This window comes from Ochotona curzoniae, unplaced genomic scaffold (genome assembly GCF_017591425.1).
Source record: "Ochotona curzoniae isolate NIBS_2020 unplaced genomic scaffold, NIBS_Ocur_1.0 scaffold_4683, whole genome shotgun sequence".
NCBI classification, from domain to species: Eukaryota; Metazoa; Chordata; class Mammalia; order Lagomorpha; family Ochotonidae; genus Ochotona; species Ochotona curzoniae.
The window spans coordinates 29,318,698-29,339,775 of NW_024467121.1; the positions used below are offsets into that span (position 1 = coordinate 29,318,698).

The 21,078-nt window shown below is 46.9% G+C and overlaps 2 protein-coding genes across 5 annotated transcripts in view; one reads left to right on the forward strand and one right to left on the reverse strand.

Moving 5' to 3' along the window:
• B3GALNT2 (beta-1,3-N-acetylgalactosaminyltransferase 2) overlaps positions 1–3,448 on the forward strand; it is a 41,347-nt gene extending 37,899 nt beyond the window's left edge. The window contains exon 12 of the mRNA XM_040968236.1: positions 1,552–3,448. Coding sequence (XP_040824170.1) covers positions 1,552–1,686 — 135 coding nt within the window. The 3' untranslated portion in view covers positions 1,687–3,448. The remainder of the gene's footprint in view (positions 1–1,551) is intronic.
• The window catches only part of TBCE (tubulin folding cofactor E), a 78,724-nt gene continuing 59,895 nt past the window's right edge, over positions 2,250–21,078 (reverse strand). For 2 of the 4 annotated variants that reach the window (XM_040968234.1, XM_040968235.1), the window contains exons 5-17: positions 17,749–17,837; positions 14,945–15,044; positions 13,083–13,185; positions 12,036–12,112; positions 11,141–11,236; positions 10,567–10,631; positions 10,416–10,480; positions 9,944–10,102; positions 9,228–9,381; positions 7,355–7,423; positions 6,844–6,903; positions 3,095–3,186; positions 2,250–2,872 (exon numbers count right to left, since the gene is read on the reverse strand). In XM_040968234.1, coding sequence (XP_040824168.1) covers positions 2,780–2,872; positions 3,095–3,186; positions 6,844–6,903; positions 7,355–7,423; positions 9,228–9,381; positions 9,944–10,102; positions 10,416–10,480; positions 10,567–10,631; positions 11,141–11,236; positions 12,036–12,112; positions 13,083–13,185; positions 14,945–15,044; positions 17,749–17,837 — 1,222 coding nt within the window. In that variant the 3' untranslated portion in view covers positions 2,250–2,779. Of the gene's footprint in view, positions 3,187–6,843; positions 6,904–7,354; positions 7,424–9,168; positions 9,382–9,943; positions 10,103–10,415; positions 10,481–10,566; positions 10,632–11,140; positions 11,237–12,035; positions 12,113–13,082; positions 13,186–14,944; positions 15,045–17,748; positions 17,838–21,078 lie in introns of all 4 variants that reach the window. The other 2 variants (XR_005882518.1, XR_005882517.1) reach the window with 2 other exon arrangements.

Below are 21,078 nucleotides of genomic sequence, written 5' to 3' on the forward strand. Positions count from 1 at the left end.
CAGCCTAATTTGCCATATGACAATGTCAACTTCTAAAATGTATTCTTAATTTGTGGTTTTTTCCTGCCGTGCACCCAAGAGCCCCACTCTCTGATTGCTTTAGAGTCTCACTTGGTGTTTGGGGGCTGCAGAATATGACTGTCTGCTTGCATGGGTACAGATGCTCACGGAGGAGGCCTTTCTGTGCCATTCAGCAGGCCTGAGAAGGCAGAACCCTTCATACAGTGTCTGGTTTTCTTGGTGTCTGCTTTGTGGCACGCAGGCTAAGCCACCACCTGCACTACCCGCATCTTAGGAGACTGAGTCCTGGCTGCTCCACTTCCAACACTCTCCCTGCTGTAGCTAGGAAAGCAGAGGGTTTCCCTGATGTCAGGGCCCCTGCTACCATGTGGGAGACTCGGACGGAGTTCCAGGCTTCTAGCTTCACGTTGGCACAGCTCCACCCCAACCATTACAGCCATTTAGGGAGTCAAGAGCAGATGGTGTCTTTCCAACTCTACCTTTCACATTTCCTTCCCTTTGCTCATCTTTTCCTTCTCTTCCCTTTGCTAATTCACTCCCTAAATGGACATAACAGCCATTCCTTCACCGCCCCCCCCGTGGGTGACTATCAGATTGGAAGCCAAGTAGCTGGGACTCGGACTGGTATTTCCACCTGGCTATCCCACATTGCTGCAGTCTCTCATTGAATGGGTTTCTTGCTAAGTAGTCTGCTGTGTATCTGGATACAGATGCCATGTCAGAAATCTAGAAAGTACCCTAGTAGGTGAGCTCTTGCCCTCAGTGGTCTATAATCCTGCCCAGCATTTGACATCACTGAACTTAAGCAAATGATGTAACCTCAGTTTCTCATTTGTAAAAAGGAAATAATTCCGCCCTCACAGGGGTACAATAGGTCAGTTATATTTATACTTAACAACACTTGGAGGGCCCGGCGGTGTGGTCTAGCAGCTAAAGTCCTCGCCTTGAACGCGCCGGGATCCCATATGGGCACCGGTTCTAATCCTGGCAGCTCCACTTCCCTTCCAGCTCCCTGCTTGTGGCCTGGGAAAACAGTTGAGAACGGCCCAAAGCTTTGGGACCCTGCACCCATGTGGGAGACCTGGAAGAGGTTCCTGGTTCCCGGCCTTGGATCGGCGAAGCACCGGCCGTTGCAGTCACTTGGGGAGTGAATCATCATCCCCTCTGTCTCTCCTCCTCTCTGTATATCTGACTTTGTACCAAGTTTTTTTTTTTAATTACAGTCTAAACATTGCATTATAGGAGTAGCTGTTAATACTACTGTATTAATGAAACTCTCCACGTAGGGATTCCATTTGCTTGCCCTTAGTGCATGCACCATGTGATTTCTGTATTCCACAGCCATAGGATTATGGAGCTGCTCCTTCCCTAAAAACAAGAGGGACCAGCCGCACTCCTCCAAGGCAGTCACCCCAGAACCATCCTAAAATGCCTGGCAGCTGTTAGGACACAGGAAAGCCGCAGCTGTACACGCTGTGTCTGTTCAGACAGCGCCCAGTTCTCAAGTCAGCTTGTCTTGCTTTCCAACAGGACAGCCTGTGGCTCTGTGAGAAGACCTGCGAGACAGGCATGTTGTCTTCTCCACAGTATTCGCCGCAGGAACTGACAGAACTGTGGGAACGGAAGGAGTCGTGCGGTGACCCCTGCCTGTGTGTCGCAAGATAGCAGTGACTTGATGCCACCATGTTGAAAGTGGTGGTAGGCGAATGCTATGTGGAGGCTGGCTCCTGGTCGGGTGGTAGAGTGCGCAGCTTCTGGGCAGAGCATGAGCTGGCCCTGTCACCTGTACCCAGTGTGGTAATGCTGTTTGCATGGATGACCTTGGTAAGAACCAATGGATACTGTAGCTATAAGAAGTTTTTAAACCATATATTTGAAGATGCTTAGGAAAAGTACCAAATTATTTTATAAAAAAGATTTCTAAATGCATCATGGCTAATTTAGTAATAATTAATAATGATTACCTATCATTTTTGGTTAAAACTTGGCCTAGTTCAGAAAATCTCAGTATATGCAGAATTTTAGCATGAATGGTAGAGGAGCTTCATAAAGATAATTATGAACCAAAAAGAATGCAGCTGCCCTGTGATCACATAAACCAGAGCTGGAGAGAGAGATGGAATTAGTCAGATTGTGTGGGTCTCTGAAGTACAGTTTGAACATGAAAAAGAACCAATAGCATTCTAAGTTCTGGCCCATCCATGTAGTAGATTGGTAGCTATCTGTGCCATTTAACAAACCCGAAAGATGACAGTTTAAACAAATTTTTGTGAATAAGAAAAAGTAAGTACTTCTCAGGGTTTTTGGTGCCGTCAGGAAAGATATTTCAAAATCATTGGCACTTTGAAAGAATTTTTCCTGTCACTGCCTATATTTACATGTGTTCAGTTTAGTTGTAACTGTAGGGAAAAGCATGTGATTGGTTTTTAAGCTGAGAAAAGAGATAATAGCATATGTTACACCTGGTGGAGGATGGGACATTTCCCAGCAGGAACAACCAAATCATGTTAGTGACCATAATTTAATTGTTGGTTTTATCACAGACATTAACTATGTATTTAAATCTTCACATAATGAAATACAGTGGTGAACTTTAAATATGAAGATCAGAAAGCTCTTAAGGCGTAAAGCATTTATTATTACTATTATATACAAAGTCTCCTCCCCATAAGAAATACATCCTTTGTCATTCCCAAGCCATTGATTTCCAGGGAACCCTAATCATGATACAGCTTAGTCTCAATTTTATTTGTTGGTGTTACCGTCGCACTAATAGACAATCTCCACTTTCCACAGAATAAAACTGCAATGACTTTAAGTCATTTTCTAGTTCAATTTCTCTGCCCGGCATCTAAAATTAGAGCAAAGGTTGAGAGACAGGGTGATTATGGCAGATCTAACAAAGCACATTATATGGTTATACATATCCTCCATGTCCCCCCAAACAACCGGCCCGCGGATCACCCTATACAACTAATGGACACAAGATCTGCCTTGACCATCCGACAGTGTTAGGAGCAGCCTGAAATCGCTTGTCAGGTGTGCGGGGCTGGGCTTTACTTTAGGAACTTACTTTGGTACTTTCATAGGACAGCTGAAGTTCTGACACAGGAGCTTTGAAAAGACGTGAGAGCAGTCCTTTCACCTTCTGAATAGTCATGGAGTCTATCAAGAAAAAGAAAAACCCCATCAGTTCTCTCAGAATGACAGGTACTTACACTACAAGCTCACATGACCACACTGGCTGGGCTAACAACTGTGGCCGTGCTGTCTCCTTACCAGGTAAATAGGGACAAGCTTGAGTCACCTGACAGGCTGTGGGAAACTGACCCAAGTGCTCTTTGACAGTGAGGTTTCATACCACTCATTTTAATACTGCTTGTTTTGTCTTTACTCTGAATAAACCAGAAGTAGTGATTGCAGCACAGAAAAATCAAGGGTATGAAATCATTAATTTTCTTTCTAAACTTTTTTCGTTACTTCCTCATTGCTGAAGGAACGCATGGAGTAGCTGCCCCGAGGACCCTCAGTCCTCTATAAAATCAAAGTGTAGACCAAGCGGTCTGCAGGATCCCTTCATTCGTAATGATTACCACGTCTGTGTTACACAAGCGACTGCCTGGGAAGGGAAGCGGAGGAGTAGGTGCTTTGGTTTATTCAGAAAATGCTTTGAGTCTCTTTCCAAAGATGGTTGTGGTAAATACTGGCTATTTTTATTATGAGAACTATAATTTCTTTGAAGCTTTAGCTGGAGGTATGGCAATACAGTAGTGTGGTATTCCTAAAAAAATGTATTCAAACATATTTTTCTATCGTTTTTTAAAAGCTGTTTTTATGCAACTTGTAATAAATGTTATCTTTATTTTAGAATAAAATCTTGGCTTTTTCTTGTTTATATATTGGATACAGATCTATGTTTTTAATAACAATTTTAGCTGTGAATACATAAGTTAGCAAACCGCTGTTTGCCACACTGCCATGTCCATATCTGAGCCATGGTTCAAGTCCTAGCTGCTCTGCTTCCCTTGCACCTCCTTGCTCATGTAACTGGGAAGGCAGAAGATGGAACATTCAGGCCCCAGCTACCCACTTGGGAGATCCAAGATTTCTACCTAATTGTTTTTAACATTTATTTATTTTGAAAGGCAGAGTTACAGAGAGGAGAGACCGAGACCCTCCATCCACTGGTTCACTCCCCAAGTGGTTGCAGGGCCCCAAGGACAAAGTAGTGGAGGATGGCTCAAGTAGGAGGCTGTATCACAACAGCTGGGACATGAAGTGGTGTCCACAGCAGATGCTGACCATGAAGGCATAACCTGTTACACCACAGTGCCAGCTGCAAGAATATCTGCCTTTCAAATAAATGCATCTGCCAACTTGTACTTGATCTGCAGAAGAAAAGGACAGCTTGCATAGAATAATGTAAGTACTACTTGCAATATGGTGGTGTAGGATTATTTTAACCTTCAGAAAATAGGAAAACTGATGATTAACTTGATTGTGGAAAGGTAAAAAGGCAAGTAAAGTTTTAATGGGTATATTTCCAGGCTTTATTTCTATGAGGATATATATAAAGTTCATGAAAGCTGCCTATTTTTCAGATAAATTTTTAAAAAATTCAAGAGGAAGAGACACGGAGCTCTTCCACCCTAATTCACTCCCCAGATGGAAGGAGCTTCTGCCTTCAACCTGGCTATCTTAGCCAAGTCTCCTAACCTGAGTGACAGGGCCCCAGATGAACCTTTGGAGGTTGTCTTCTGTAATAAAGTTACAAACTAAGCTATATGAGTAAATCAACAGACACTTGAGGCTAGTGGCAGCCGTATTGAATATAACATATAAGACTTTTCTCCTTGATGCATGGTAGTATGCTGTATGGTTGTACCTGAGTTTATCTAACCATTCCCCCACTGTAAATATTTACTTTCTTACAGAGCAGTTAATATGACTTGACAAAAAGGAAATACCAGTTTTTCATGCCAGTCATTATTTTTGCTAATTTGATATGCATGATGTTTTGCCTAAGAATTAAGAACATATGGGACTGATATTGTGGCATAGCTAGTAAAGCCACTGCCTATAACTCCAGCATCCCAGAGGGTGCAGGTTCATGTCCTGGCAACTCCACTTCCGATCCAGCTCTCTCATGGCACAGAAAAAGGAGTGCCAGCTAGCCCACATGGCAGATCAGATGAAGCTCCTGGCCACGGCTGGCAGCTATGGCCTTCTCAGGAGGGAGCCACTAGGTAAATTACACAGAAAGGAGAGACAGACCTTCTGACTTGAAATAAGTCTTTAAAAAAGAAAATAAGAACCCAACTACTCGGTTTACTGCTGTTTACAGGTAGGATATAGAACTGATTCTGAATAGCTTACAGTGGTAATTATTACATAGAATTTCTGGAGATAATTCTGATAGTTCTACTCAAAGGTTCATGAAAATAGAGCATGGATACACAAGTAACCAAATCTGCAAAGACTCAAGCATCATGCAGGAGGAAAGAAGGGGAAGGGGCTGCCACCCACAGTCAGCAGCATGTCCCTACACAGGCCTGACCAGGCCTCTGAGCCTGCAAAGGAAAGCTAATGAAGGCTCAGGGACAACATTCTCAGGAGAATATTCCACGTAATCTGAAAACGGGAAAGGAAAAATGCAAAGCCACCTAAAGCCGGTGACGTCACCTAGGAGTCCTGGCCCTCTTTAAGTCATCTGCCCTAAGAAAGCCTTTACTGACGGGGGAAAATCGTCAGTTCACTATATATAAGAGCCAAGTATCCCAGGAATAAATTAGCAAATAAAAATGGAGAAGTAATGGAGAACTGGATGGTTCTCAGAAAGCCGATGAAGGACACGGCCTTCCTTAAGCACTATCAGATAAGCTTACTCTATCTGACTTAAAAATCAATGTGATTTTACTGCACTGACAAGCACATAAGGCTTAATCATTTGCTGGTCATTTAGGCTGATTTATATTTCATTTCGTCCTCACATCCTTACTGTTCCACATTGAACATGCTTGTATTTCGGCATTTATTTAGGAGCCAACTAATTCTTTGGATTTCAGAGTACCATGGCATACTCAAATGTAATTTTTCTTTGGAGAAGAAACTGAAGGTATAGTATGTTGATTTAATTTACTTCCATCAAAGCATTTTCCACATAACCAATTTGGTTCCAATAGAACAAATGTTCTAACAGATCTTTTATAGTATTTATGAAGCTTATTTCAGTGAGTCCATTAAAAGAGCATGTGAGAGCGGTGACTGCTGGGACCCCTAGCCAGGACTGCATGCAAGGAAAGGCATCAGTGTCCTGGGGCCACTAGGACTTGCCTGCTCCTTTATGCAGGGAAGAGAAGAATAACCTTACCCCAAAGTAACAATAAGAGGGGAATAACCCTAACCCCGTTAGGACTCAAACAGCAGTGGGCATGGGGCATTGCTGAGAGGCTGACCTTCTGCAAAGCCAGATCCATCTATAAGGGCTTCTGGTCTTAAACTATTTTATAAATAAGCTGACACAATTATGGGAGACCCCAAAGTTTGGAAGATAGGGGAGTGATCTTAACAAGAATCCTTCACATAGTTCCTAAAAACTGTGTGTCATGAAAAAGCAGTGCATGAATTTCAGAAAATTTTGCAACAAAATAAATCATTCCGTTTTTTCAGGAAGTACAGAATTCTAAAACAGATTGAGCTAATGAGAACTCCTCAGTTCTGCAGCCCACACTGCAAGAATTGGATGTTTTTATTCCCTTCTACTCGGGCCTCGGCTGGTGCTTCTTTCCCAAGCGCACAAAGGGAACATGGGTTCGCCCTTACCTGGCAGTTGCTTCTCTAGGACTTGCTGACCCACTTCATTCAGATATTTTATCTTCAGTGCTTTAAAGAAAAAAGGGTAATTAACATCTACAAATGTTTATATTAGCCATACAAGTTGATGATAAAGCTAGCTATTCAGTATATTTTGACTCACTCCTAACAAACAGATCTGATTTGAAAGTTCCTTCTAGAAATAGTCTCCTGAATCCCAGCAACCACAAATGCATGGACCACCATCGCGCAGCTCTCCTTTTCCCCTCAGCCTCTCTGCACACGGAGCTGGGTGTCCACATCACAGCTCAGGGCATTACTCAGATACCTCCCATCCTGGCCCACCACTGGGCTTAACGCTCGGGAGCTGCCGAACCATCCAGTGAATTCACATTCAATGTTTTAGAATTCTCTCAAACCCCAGGCACAAACGTGAGAGAAACATCTGTCCCCATTGCTGTCTGCATTAGTGCCTGAGGACTCTAACACAAGTGAGCTGTACTGCATTTGGGACTCTTACTTAGCAGCTGTTTTTTGAGCACAAACGGTTGTTGTGTTTGGAATTCCTCATCTTCAGGCGCACCGTACTCTGACAAGAAATGAAAAGGGAATGATGGTAAACCCAGTGCCTGGCAAGGACCAAGGCCTACAGCGAGGTGTTGGCAGAGCCCTTTTCCTCCCAGGACACATGGAGTGACTGCACACACGCTAAGCTGCGATCCGTTTCCTTCTACGCAGTCGTTTGGGCATACCCACCCCTCTGTCACTTGTGTGCCACCTTCTTGTCAGTTCGACAGGGTCCTGACTCCAATTAGCAGTGCACGGCTCTGCTTCCAGACCCTGCAGACGTCTGCTCCCTCTCACCTTAGTTTCTGGGAAACGAGTCCTCAGACCTGTCTCAGCAGATCCTGCAGTCCCAGGCTGGGGTCCCGGACCCCAGGGCACACTGACCCCCTCCTGCAGGGCAGCCTCTACCTGAGAGGGTACGGGGAGTGGGACAACAGCCTGTCTGTTTACCTGAGCCCCTGAGAATGCTGGCAATTACAGACGCAAAGCGCCTTGCAAAAGCTCATGGAAAATGGAATAACAAGCTAAGTTTATTTTGGTAGCAAAAAATGTTTTTGAAATGCATGGATAGTTCGTGATACACATTTTTTCATGTATTGTAGAATAGCTTATACCATAGTAAACTTGTAACTTTTTTCATTCCATTTTCCCTGAACCTTTTGAAATACCCCAGAGTACCAAAACTTAGATATACCATGCTATTTCCTAAGCTAATGTAACTTCCAAATCACAGATTAGTACAGCAATTACAATATAATAAAAATCACATGAATGTGGTCACTCACAATGTACTTTCATCTCAGTGGGAGCACTCCACAGCTTCTCTTTAGCATATCTGAGTTGCTGGCATCACTCCACTTGTGCTTTGGGACCATTATTAAATAAGGCTTATTTGAATACAGGCACCCTGACAGGCTGACAGTGACTTAGGTGGCTACAGGATAGGTAGGACACACAGGATGGACACACTGAAGGATTCTCCGTGTCCCAACAATTCAGCACGTCAGAATGGCACAATATAAAACTGCAGAAAAGCAGCCTCGGATGGGGTCAGATTTTCTTTGCAAACCCCCGCCTAGCTGCTCCCATCCTTGGCATTCTTAGTGAAACACACCTGCCCACTGCTGCAGCACCCCTACCCCCCACAGGATTCCGAATTCACCTAAAGTGGCCAGGAAATTGGGCCAGCTAATGGTGTAATTTGAAAGCAATTCCCTTAGGCAGCTTTTCTTCCTCAAATATAATGTTCCAGCCTGAAGCATTTATGCAGTGAGCTTCCCGCATTAGGAAATACATAAGAGAAGAAAATCACATAAAAGCAAAATATAGAATGATAATGAAGTCAAAACAAAATGGAAAGTACATTATGGACAAAGATTTCTGAGTGCTTAACCACCCTGCATACCAAGCACGCCCTCAGGACAGAGCTTAGGCAGAACTACGGGCTCCACAACTTTCCTGTGTCTTAGTGAATCCTTGGGCTTTTGAAACAAGGTCCTGGACTGCTTCCTCCCTAGCTGAGTGCAGAGCAGGACCCACTGCCTGCAGCCTGGCCTCTCTGGTGAACAGGTGACAGGAGAGTGACTTCTATTTAAGGGGTGCTTTCCCTTCACCAACAGCTCGTCTTTCCCTCTGGGGGACCTATGCCGTCTTCCTGCTCATCTGTGTGCACAAAGGGGCCTAGAGGTCATTTAGGTGAGAGCACATCATGCCAAGAAAGAGAAACAGAAGCAACATCCAGAACCTCCCCCAGTGCCCCAGGAGCACCTGGCCCAGCCCACAGGCAGCTGCTGGAGCCAGGCCCTCGCTCGCTTCCAGGTACATACTAAGGCAGAGAAGCTGGTATCGGGGGTGGGCTGCGATGAAGTCTCTGCTCGGTCTGTTTCTGTCCGGATCCTGATGGCCACCAGCCTTTTTCCAGTCATTGCCAAAGGCTTTTCGGTAATCCAGCTCGGCTCCACGCCTTTCCCTTGGTTCAATCTAGGTGCAGGTGAGATTCAGGCAAGTCTGTTTTCTAGTCACTTGACATGCAGCAAGTAAGAGGGAACGAATTCCAATCTTCAACCTCTTTTCCTGGGAGTGCCTGCCCTTGAGCCAGTTCCAGGACAAGGCCAGTTGCCTCAGGTCACCTCTCTAGCACCAGCCTGGAGTCCCCACCCAGGAGAAGCTGGCTCACTCTGGGTGGCACAAGGGTGCTGGCCAGGCAGGAGAGAGTGGCTGGGAAGCAGAGAAGGGGAATACTGCTCTGGTCTTTCCCTACATGGTCCCACAGACCAGGAAGAAGCGGCCAACCAGCCTTGCACTGCCTAAGGTACGAGGCCGGGCAGGGCAGAACAGCAGGTTTGCTCTGCAGGAATCTCACAAGTAATGCCTGGGCCCCTGGGAGTCAGAACACAACTGTTACCCAAAGGCACTAGGATCACATCCTACCTTCCCAAAACAAAGTGCAGGCCCTCTGCGACACTCAGGTATAACTCCTTTCCGAGTTTGTGATCACCTATTTGTCAATCTGAAAGGGACCCCACCCGAGGCAGGCGCTCACCTCCTGTCTGTTGAGTATCTTCAGCTGGCCAATCTTGGCGATGATGAACTGCCGGGCCGTCTGTGCGGTTTTGCTGTCTGGGACACCAGCCACGGGAATTCTCATGCAGGACAAGGTGTGCAGACTCTGCAGCTTATCCAGCTCATTGATAAATGACCACTGAAACCCACAAATGGAAAGAGAAGGAAGGCGCCACGCTGCAGGCTACACTGTCAGGGATCTGAAGTGGAGACAGAAAAGCCAAGGCCCGAGTTCTGATCCCAAGGCCAGGAATCCTGTCACGTCCTGTGCACCGCACCAGCTCTGCAACTGTGCCGTTTCGGGGCAGACTTGATGTGCATCATGCCCACTTCCTAAGAGGAATTTGACCTCTAAGAGGAGTTTCACTGTGATTAACTAAAGGAACCCACCAGCCCCACCATGAGAGCGGACATAAGCAGTACTAGACTCTGCATGCTGAAGACGCTCTTACTTGTGATATCGGGTTGTCATTTACTATAAGATACTGCAAGGACGGGAACATTGACGTTTTGCATCCTAGAAAAGGAAGAATTGAGTTACACAGTCAAAGTGAAAGAAATAGCTCAAGTATGGGAGAAGGAAACTTTAGCAATCTCATATACCAATTTCAGCATCTGGAAAATGGATGGAGGAAATTCCAGTGTTGGAGAGGTTTAGTTTTTCTAACCTGAAATTCAAAATGTTAAATTTTACTACACAGAACATTATAAACCACTGTAGGCTTATCAACCAGACTAGCTTTGCAGGTTTTTCTGTTTCTGTTTTTCCTATACCCTGTTTTTCCGTCTTTCCAGGAATGCATAGGAGCCACAAAGTCCATGTTTGGAAATGCAGACAGACAACATCCAGGTGATTCCACAGTCCTCTCTCTAACAGCTACGGGGAGTGTTGCTGCACCAAGTGCCAAGGGGTCTCAGGACAGTCCCAGTCTTACTTCCCTTTGGCATTTTCACCAGGGTCACAGCATTCATTCTTCCAGTTAGCTGGTACAGGCAGACTCTGCATTGTACATGGGTCCCAAGTAGTCTCTAAATTAATCCAAAGAAAAATTCCCCAAAGGAAATTTAGGAATTTTTCATCATTGTTAACCCATACATATAATGAGTGTGTGTGTATAATCCCATGAAAATTCATTCCCTGAAAATCGACTAAGACTAACATAAAAGGCATTTTTACCTGGGCAGATGTGCTATCAGAAACAGCTGATCCTCATCAATTGGCTGATTACAGGAAAGGTCTAGCAACTTGAGTGTCTGTAGAACATTGGTCGGCCTGTATGGAAAATAAATGTTTTCAGCTTGAATCACCCCTTAATCATCTCCAGATCACAGTCGTCCAGCACTGGTGTTTGGTGTGATAAGATGTGGGGGTGGGAGGCAAGTAGATCTGCCTACAGGACAACCTGGGGCATCCTGGTGGTGTGATGGGAATGTTCCTGACTATAGCCGTGACACTGTCCTGACCATGACACTAGACCAGATTTGCAAACTGTTCCCAGTGGGGAAACAGGGTAAGGGGTACAGAAGATCCCTATTATTACTTTTTTAATCCCTAATACTTCTTACAACTGCATGTGAATCTGAATGTGAGTCTATACCTCCAAATTATAAAATGTTTGATACCTGCATGTGCCTTTATAGTGAATAAAATTCTGCCTAAGTTTATTAAACTGAATCCTTTGATAACTTGCTGTAAATTTGCCCATGTTAAGTTCACTTCACATAGTAATTCAGTGATACTAATGAAAGGAGATAAGGCAGCCACACATTGGCTTAACTGAACACTAGCCTTAAACAGATAATTAATGACATTATTTAATCCCTACATCAGTCTGTAGAGCTTCCATTTGGCAAATGAAAAATATTTATGCAAAACAAAAAACTCATGACTGTGTGTGTATATAACTCAGGGCTTTAATGAGTTTCCCTCAATTCAAACCCACCAGTGACATTTTAGTTGACATCTGAGGTAGAAGCACAAGTTATTTGCAGACCTTCAAAAAACGAACATTTCCATAATACTGAACCATGTATTTATTCCAGATGACTAGATGTAAGTCAAGCCTTGTTACCTTTCTGAAATGAAGATCCCGTCTGACTTCAGACTCAGCTCCTCAAGGACGGGCCACCCGGCGGCACATGCCAGCACCTGGAGGACAATCTTGAATCAGGGGGGCAGGCAGCAGCCTCCACTGACCGTCCCTCCCCCGGCACCACACGTTAGTTACTGATGCAGAAACAGGGCACCTCAATACAGACTCCACACAGGCCCAGTGTGGTATGGGGATGGGAGAGAGATGACAACGTCCCAGGCCCACGTGCACGCAACACAGACGCACCAAGGTGGGTGTCGGGCGTGACCGGGAGAGACTGACTGATCACAGGAGCCGGCTCGGCCAGAGGAAGGAGACTGACGGCAAGCACCTGTCATTTCTCACCTGCAGCCCGGATGTGTAAAGAACGGACCAGACAGAAAGGATTTCTCAACAGCTCTGAATGCACGTCGTGTTCCTGCCCTCTGCACCAACTAAGTGCCCTTTCTGTCCAGAGGCTGACTCTGCACCTGCAGGGGTAGATGGTGTCTCCCAAGGAAGGAGCTGAGGCAGGGAGTGCCACGGCTGCAGTCATGCAAGAGGGCAGAGCTGCCTCTGGCATTTCATTCATGAGCTGGGAATAGACTTCGCTTGAACAGGGGGATTCACTAACCCCCTTGAGAAATAGGTGTGCCAGAGGTGCCCAGTGCCACTGGTCAATCACCTACTCATCCACTTTGAGCTCTGCTGAAAACAATGGCTTCTAGGAGCTGAACTTCAGACAAGGAATGGATGCGAGAATCCTGCTTTTTGGCCCTTGCCTGGAACAGTCTGCAGGGGAGCTCGGGGAGCCGGAGCTCAGGAAACTGCACAAGGGCTGTTAGCGCCCGGCGCAGGCCCACTGCACACCAATGGGGCGCTAAGACACCAGAAAAAGCAAAGAGAGAATGGGAATATGAATCCCTAAATGTAAAATTCTGTTTAACAGCAATGACTTAGTTCCTCTTTGTAAGTTTAACACAATTGTCCTTCATTCTTAAATCTAAAACTTTCAATTGTGTAATAAGGCAAAGAAACATGGATTACCTCAGCCCATGTTATTTCTGTTTGGTTAAGGACTAAAACCTTCAGCGTCGAAAATGTCCCCGTTAGAGACGGTGAGTCCGAAGGGAATCTGAGTTTGTTTTTGCTGTGAAGGAAAAAGACGACACGGTAAGCCCAGCACCGACAGGGCTGGCCAGCAGCGACCTGGGACTGAAGCGGAGGGGCTGAGCTTGTTGGGACCTCACAGTAATTAGTAAAACCGAGACGAGTCCAGGCCACCTGATGTTTAGGATGTGCAACTCACAACTTCTGGGTATCCGACAGGCAGCGCGAGGTGTTAGCAGGGCTGGCAGCCGGCGGGGGGAGGCTGCAGGCTTCATTAGTCACGTTAGCTCCCTGCTCCATGGGACACAGCTCTGGACTTTGCAAAACCAAGTCCGCCCTCAGATGTCAGTGATGGGGGTGGGGAGCTCCAAGTTACCTACCAGCCTGCCCTTCTGCTAAGGGCTGAGAGTGGAGGAAGTCATGACCCTCAGGAGTTCTGCCTGAGAGCCCACTCTCCAGAAGCACTCTATCTTGACCGACTCATTAAAAAGCATTACTCATATATCCAGAACAGGAGAGGTCCCCAGGTCAAGTGTTATACCCATTTCCCCTGCTTGAGGCACAACTAATTCAGGCTTGGCTACCTGCCTTCCCCAAACACCACTGACCTGGATACATAATGACGGCTCAAATATGAAGGGCATGGCTCAGCCCCTGGAAAATTAGGTTCTGAAATGGAAACATGAAAAGTGGGGCTGGGGCCTGTCACAATGGCTAATCCTCAGCCCTGCACGAGCTGAGATCCCATATGGGTGCCCGTTTGTGTGCCAGTGGTACCACATCCCATCCAGCTCCCTGCTTGTGGCCTGGGAAAGCAGATGAGGTTGGCCCAAAGCCTTGGGACCCTGAACTGCAGGGGACACCTGGAAGAGGCTCCTGGCTTCAAATTACCTTAGCTCTGGCTGTTGCAGCCACCTAAGGAGTGAATCAGGAGAAAGATTTTTGTTTCTCCTTTCCTCTGTAAATCTGCCTTTCTAATAAAAATAAATCTTAAAACCAAAAACAAAAAATTGGGGGCTGCTGTCATGTTGTAGGTTAAACCTCTGCCTGCAGTGTCAGCATCCTAAATAGGCATTAATTGGAATCCTGGCTGCTCCATTTCTGATCCAACTCTCCACTAACATTCCTGGAAAGCAGTGGAAGATGCTTGGACCCCACCATCCAGATGCGAGACTCAAAAGAAGCTCCTGGGTTTGGATACAGTCAACTCTGGCTATTGCAGCCACTTGGGGAGTGAAGCCTCCCTCTGTAAATCTAAAATTAAGATTAAAAAATTCTTCAAAATTAAGAAAAAAAAACTAAAACTAATCATCCTCAGTTTAGGAAGGCCGATGAAATGATTCAATCCTAATGCAATTAAATACTAGCAGCTTCCAAATAGACCAGCTCTTTTACAAATATCCCTCCCCTGTCCTTCTCCCCGGCTATGTGTCACCTCTCCCATTGTTCCATTTTCTCATGGTCAGGCTTACATACAAGAAGTATGAAGATCATCTAGCTCAATTTGTCAACTTACCTCACCTTACTGCCCACCCTATCACAGCAGGGAAACTTCCTGAGGATTGCTGCCTGGCAGCTGGTTACTATCAGGTGAATCCAGTATTGCAAACCTGCATTAGGACATCTGCCAGCTGGCAGCTTTCTCTCCAGCCTCTTCCCTATCTTGTTCCCCCAGAAACACCAGGAATGTTATGGCATGTGATGGGCAGTCCAGGAGACCCCGGGAATAGCAGGGCGTGTAACGGGCATGCCGGGAGACGCCGGGAATAGCAAGGGGTGTGACAGGCTGGAGTCTGTACCTGAGAATGAGAACATTCAGATGTTGGAGCTGATCCGCAATGCGTGTCACCTCCTCCCAAGACGACAGCAAGTTTTCTGATAAATCTAGTGTTTTAATATCTACAAGCACGTTAAGAAACAGCAATTAAAAGAATCATGGAACTGATATAAAAGCAGCTACATCTTAAAGATTCCACGCTCTAGAATTCAGTTTTCACTTCGTACCCTTTGCCTTCCTTTTGCTTGGAATTTTTTTCATGAACATACAGCACTTTTTAATCTCTTATGCAACTGTTCACTCAAAAACTAAAAGGTTTTTTGTCATATGCTCAAAATGTGAGGCAAAAATCTATCATCAAATGAGTAAGAACCAAAGTCACAGGTAAATTGTTAGCATTACTCAACAAAACAGGAAAGAACAGACACCTCAAGTGTGCCCCTGGGCCGTGCTCTCCGTACAGCTTGGCACCCACAGTCCTCACACCCAGCACATGCCCTGTGCCCAATGCATATCATTACTAAAGGAAGAGCATCCTCCGGGCAGGCACCACAGGTTAGCTTGGGTGCACATTCATTCAAGCAACCCGCAGTGCCAAGGAACCAGTTTGTATGGCCCCTGCTGTCCCAGGACAGGGAACTAACAGGAAGCACAATGTTGACAGCAACAGGATCAACCACCACTCCGGGGGAGGAAGGCCCGGAGGACCACTTCACCATCCTGGCCAGTCTGTAGATATGGCAGCCACCAGACGTGTAGGGTCAAACGCTAAACGTTGAGGGCACACTGGGCAACAGACTGCAGGGGAGCGAGGCGGTTCAGCGGGACTCCCCAGCCTGCCGGTAGAGCACATGCGGATCGCCTGTATGTGGGAAGGGACAGGAGGAGTCCAAATCACTCCATTATTTGGGACCTTGCAGTGGAGTTGTCAATTACTGAGAGCTTTCAGGATGGCCAGCTTTGGAGGATGTCATCTGGAACATGCTAGGTTTGACGTGGTACCCCACGTCAGGTACCCCAAAAGGGGCTGGGGAGATGAGTGTGAAAGGGAGGCTCGCTTGGGAGGAGAAGCCAAGGCCCTGGGACTGAGCTGCAGGGGATCCCGGGGCTGTGCAGCCAGAGAAGGGGTGTGTGCTGCGAAGTCCCAGGCCAGCAGGTGGGGGCAGAGGCCAGGGGGAGACCTGAGCCCCAGTAGCAGTCACAACACAGCCCCTACCCTCCTCACCCCACAACCAGGCATGATGCTGCTGTCCCCTGGTGGGGCGGGAGTGCTCTGGAAGCCAGGTAACGCTGTGCAAATTAACAATGTGGGGAGAAGTAAAACCCAATAGCCATTCAATTATACCCTTACCGTGACCTAGTGTCACCAGCCATGTCTGAAACAAAGGGAAAAGGTTTGGTTTGCTTATGGTTTTTGTTTGCTCCAAAAAGCCAGCAGTATCCTGCCCAAGCACTAGCTCGAGAGAAAACCATCTGGGGCAGGGACCAATCAGGAAAACTATGTTTGTGGCTGGGGAACAGAGGAAGGCAGCACACATGCAAGGGCCAGACGATGCAAAGCCTGGTTGGCTGGCTGGGCCTGGGCCCCGATCCAGCCAGCAGCTGCCTGGGCCATTACGGCTCAGGAGCTAAGAATAGTTCTTTATTTTTGGATAGTTACATTCCCAGTGGCAATACAGGTACCTACACAGTTCTACCTACTGCTCTCACAGGCCTGCAGTGGCCAAGGATACGCTCCCCAAGCCCTGATCTCAGGGTGACCTAATGGGGGGCCCAGGTGCAGCACGGAAAAGACAGCCAAAAAACCCGGGCTAGCAGTCACCCACAACCATGGGATGCCCTGTGCCCTAACGCCTGCACAGCCTACTACTGCCAGAGGAAAGTGGCAAGGAAAAGTCGGGCTTTGAGCTGTGACAGTCACAAGAAAACAACCAACCATCCAAACATGCCACATACAAAAGGGGACCAAGCAGGAGCCGCAGGTGCCGACTGCCCAAGAAATGAACACAGCACAGGTTGCCCAGGTCCCTGGGCTCCTCCCATCTCACTGTGGCAACACAGCTGCCCTGTGGCCTGGGGTGGGGGCGGGCAGTCAACGTGACCGTTCCTGCGCTGCAGCTCCAGGCTCACTGCAGGCTGACAGCCCGAACTCCTGACGTCCGTTCTGCAGGCTGTGGTGCTTTCGGCCCTGCTTCTGTCCATCAGTCCCACTGAGTGGCTCAGCAGGCTGCTCCAGAGGGTTGATGTCCAATCATTCTGCACTCACTCCTACTTCCTGTCACATAGGTGAGGGCCCTACGAACTGCTAGAAGAGCACGTGTGAGGAGTGCTGACAGCCTGAGTGACCGCTCAGCAACCACCGTGGGTGCTGTCTCTGGTCGGAACAGACCAGCATTCACTGTGCTCCTCAGCAGGGCTCTCCCACACCTCCTTTCTCACCCTCCCTCACTGCCACTGCTTGCCTCACCCACTCAGACAGCAGCCATCCTGTGCTGGGGAAAGATCTCCAGGCTGTTGCCTGTGGGGATGGCCCCTCAGGCACACAGACTAGGAAAGGTTTGCTTTGATTTCCTCAGGGCATCTTGCTCATCTGGTATCTTTCCTGAAGATCAAACCCATCAGGAGCAGCTAAGCTACCTTCAGCATCAACTGTCAAGCAGAGACCTCCTATATTTCTCATTTGGGGCATAAAAGCACCATGTGGCAGAAAACCCTCATCACAGAGTGGCTGTTAGGAAGGGAGGGGAGTAGAATGGACGTGGGTAGGGTGGCCAGCACAGGTGCAAGGCTCAAAGTCCAGCACCAGAGTGTCAGTAAAAAGGATACTGGGACATGTTTTGGCGATTACTCCTTCGTCACCGGCACAGCTGACTGTATGACGATTCAGACAAACTTCTTGCAACTTGCTCAGCTGGCTGCGTGAGAAACAAGAGTTTACAGGGACACATGAGCACCCAGGCTGTGTCCTGGCCCTCACAAAAAGTAGAAGGCATTTCAGACGAATAGAAAAACAGCAAAAACAATATGCCAACTCCAATCCCCACTACCCATATCAAGAAAGACATCACTGCCAAAATAGGAGGAGGAAGAACAAAGAGAAGAACTGAAGTCCTTGTGCCCTCTCCGTAACAGAGCCCTCACCTCCCCCACGCCACAGAGGCGCTGGTGCTTGTTTAATCTTAAGTTTTTCTTATTACTTTTGCTACATAGTTCCGAACTCCTAAACATTCCTGCACTTTTTGTAGAGTATACAACTTGACACAGATGGCATTCTCTATTGAGTGCTCTACAACGTGCCTTCCTCTCCCTCTACATTTGGCATTTGCAGCTCTAGAACATTCAGTTTCCCATCATGGGAATAGGTCAAAACCTATCTATCCTCCTCCTGCCATCTAGATCAACCCCAGCCATGTCCACATTATTTTGGCACTCCCAAGCGTGTCTCAAGGCAGGTCCCAGGGAGCATGCGCAGTTCCAGCCTCCCTACCACCCTATCTCCCTGCTCCCACCAGCTACTCACTCAAAGAATCCACACATTATGATATGAGGGGAACACAGAAAGCAGAGCCAGACCATCACGATGCTGAATGCAATCCAGCACCTCCTTTGCTTTGGGAACGACCTTCGTGCTCCCCGATCTAGAGCGCTCTGGTGCGTGTTCAAGTTCGCACACAGCAGCCTTCCTTACTCCTGACAGCCAGATGCTGGAAACAACCTGCACACAAAGTGCTTCATGCACACACTGGGCGACTGCCCTATGAAAGGAAGTTGTGGCACCACTGACACAGAGGACCCTTGAGGGTAGTGCACAGAGTTCAATAATCCAATTGCAAACAGAGAACTGCCTTTGGATCCCACTTCCCTGGGGTTCCTGGGACAGGCAAATTCAGTGACATGTAAAGGGGTGCAGTGGCGGGCAAGAGCCACAGGAGGGGAAAGGGGAGGGGGAACTGGGCGTTCCATGAGCATTGCTGAATTAGGACATATGCTTACAGAACCACTTACTGAATTCAGAAGCAAATTTTATGTAACTTATGTTCTGCTACAACTTTTTTTTTTATTACATTGCATTATGTGACACTGTCTCATAGGCTCTGGGATTCCCCCAACCCTCCCCCCATGGTGGATTCCTCCACCTTGATGCAGTATTACAGTTCAAGTTCAGTTAAGAGTCTTTCATTGCAAGCATAGAGTTCAGCATCTTATTATCCAGACAAATTCAAAGGTTTCTTGGGGAGACTATCTCTGGTCTGAAAGCAGAGCTGGCAGAATATCATCCCGATCAATTAAAAGCCACAACATAACATCAACATCAATTTACAACATTATGGAATTAACTGACATGATATTGAGTAACAAATATGTTAAAAAATGCAAAGTTCTTAACCACATCCTCTGACTACTTCATTGACATTTAAATTTTGGTTTATACACAGAACCAGCTGCTATACACCTTGAAATGGCTACAGGGTACTATTCAGCTGTCTCGTGACTATTTTCATTTTAACATTCAGCAGTTTATAGTGTTGAAGATTAATTTTGCTGAACTTGGCAGATTTTGGAATAGTCTAAATTGGCTTATAACTAACAAGGCATATGTCAACAGTTGAAGGGCAGAACAGTTTTGGGAGGGGTGTGCAGAGAAATCTTCAATACCTTAGTAAGGAGTAACTAATCTTTGTGTCCTACCTAGTAAGGCATGTGTGAGTCCATGCTGACCATTTCCTGTCTGGTTCCAAGCTTTCCTTGTTGTTCTCTGTCTGTCTATTCCCATTTGTGTGTGTACGTGCATGTGTGTGCGTGTGTTTTGGGGTGGGGGGCTTCGGAGCAACCCTGATGGTCACTGCAAGAGAGGGTGGGGAACCAAAGTTGGAACTAAGTGAGGACCAGAGAAAGCTCTCTCCCTAGTCCTGAAGGAAGCTTACTGTTCCGATGATCTTGGATCCTGCAAGGGTTTGGGCTTCTTCCATTCCATGTGGTAGATCCAAATGGGGGTGGATGACCTCAGAGTTCTTGGCCTCTGAAGACATTCCAGTTCCCCATGGTCTTCTTGGCAGTTGGGATGTAGTCCTTGGTGCCCATACTGAAAGTCCTTGGTGAGGATCTGGGAGTCCCCAGGGTTGGGATACAAACCTCCTCCTGTCCACCTACTCCACCCTGGGTTCCCCCCTACTTTGTGCATATGATCTCCTGTTAAGAAGTTGCAAGGATCGCTCTTGATTCCACCTGTATATCTTTGTAGTTTTACTATTGTCTAATGCTGATTTGAATCTGTTGTCTGTTGCCTGTTATGTTCCTGATAGGTTATACTTCACGTCTTCCTCTCACATTCTAAAGAGATGGAAGATTTCTCTGCTCTCCCTCTCCATTTCCGAGTAGCATAGGGTCTTTTTTTTTTTTAAGATTTACTTTATTTTTATTGGAAAGGCGGATATACAGAGAGGAGAGACAGAGAGGAAGATCTTCCATCCTATGATTCACTCCCCAAGTGAGCACAATGGCCAATGCTATGCTGATCCGAAGCCAGGAGCCTCTTCCGGGTCTCCCACGCGGGTGCAGGGTCCCAAAGCTTTGGGCCGTCCTTGACTGCTTTCCCGGGCCACAGGCAGGGAGCTGGATGGGAAGTGGGGCCTCCGGGATTAGAACTGGCGCCCATATGGGATCCCAGGCATGCAAGGCAAGGACCTTAACCACTGCGCCATCGCGCCGGGCCCAAGCATACGGTCTTAAAAGTATTTTAGGTTTTGGGGGACCCCGGCAGTTTGGCCTAGCGGCTAAAGTCCTCGCCTTGCACTCCCCAGGATCTCATATGGGTGCCGGTTCTAATCCCAGCAGCTCCGCTTCCCATCCAGCTTCCTGCTTGTGGCCTGGGAAAGCAATCAAGGATGGCCCAAAGCCTTGGGACCCTGCACCCGTGTGGGAAACCAGGAAGAAGTTCCTGGATCCTGGCTTCAGATCGGCATAGCACTGGTCATTGCGCTCACTTGGGGAGTGAATCATCAGACAGAGGATTTTCCACTCTGTCTCTCCTCCTCTCTGTATATCTGACTTTCCAATAAATAAATAAATCTTTTTTTAAAAAAGTATATTAGGTTTTACAATTCTTTGATGTAGATCATAAGCAGTCTGACTCATATCGATTGTTGGTTCATTGGT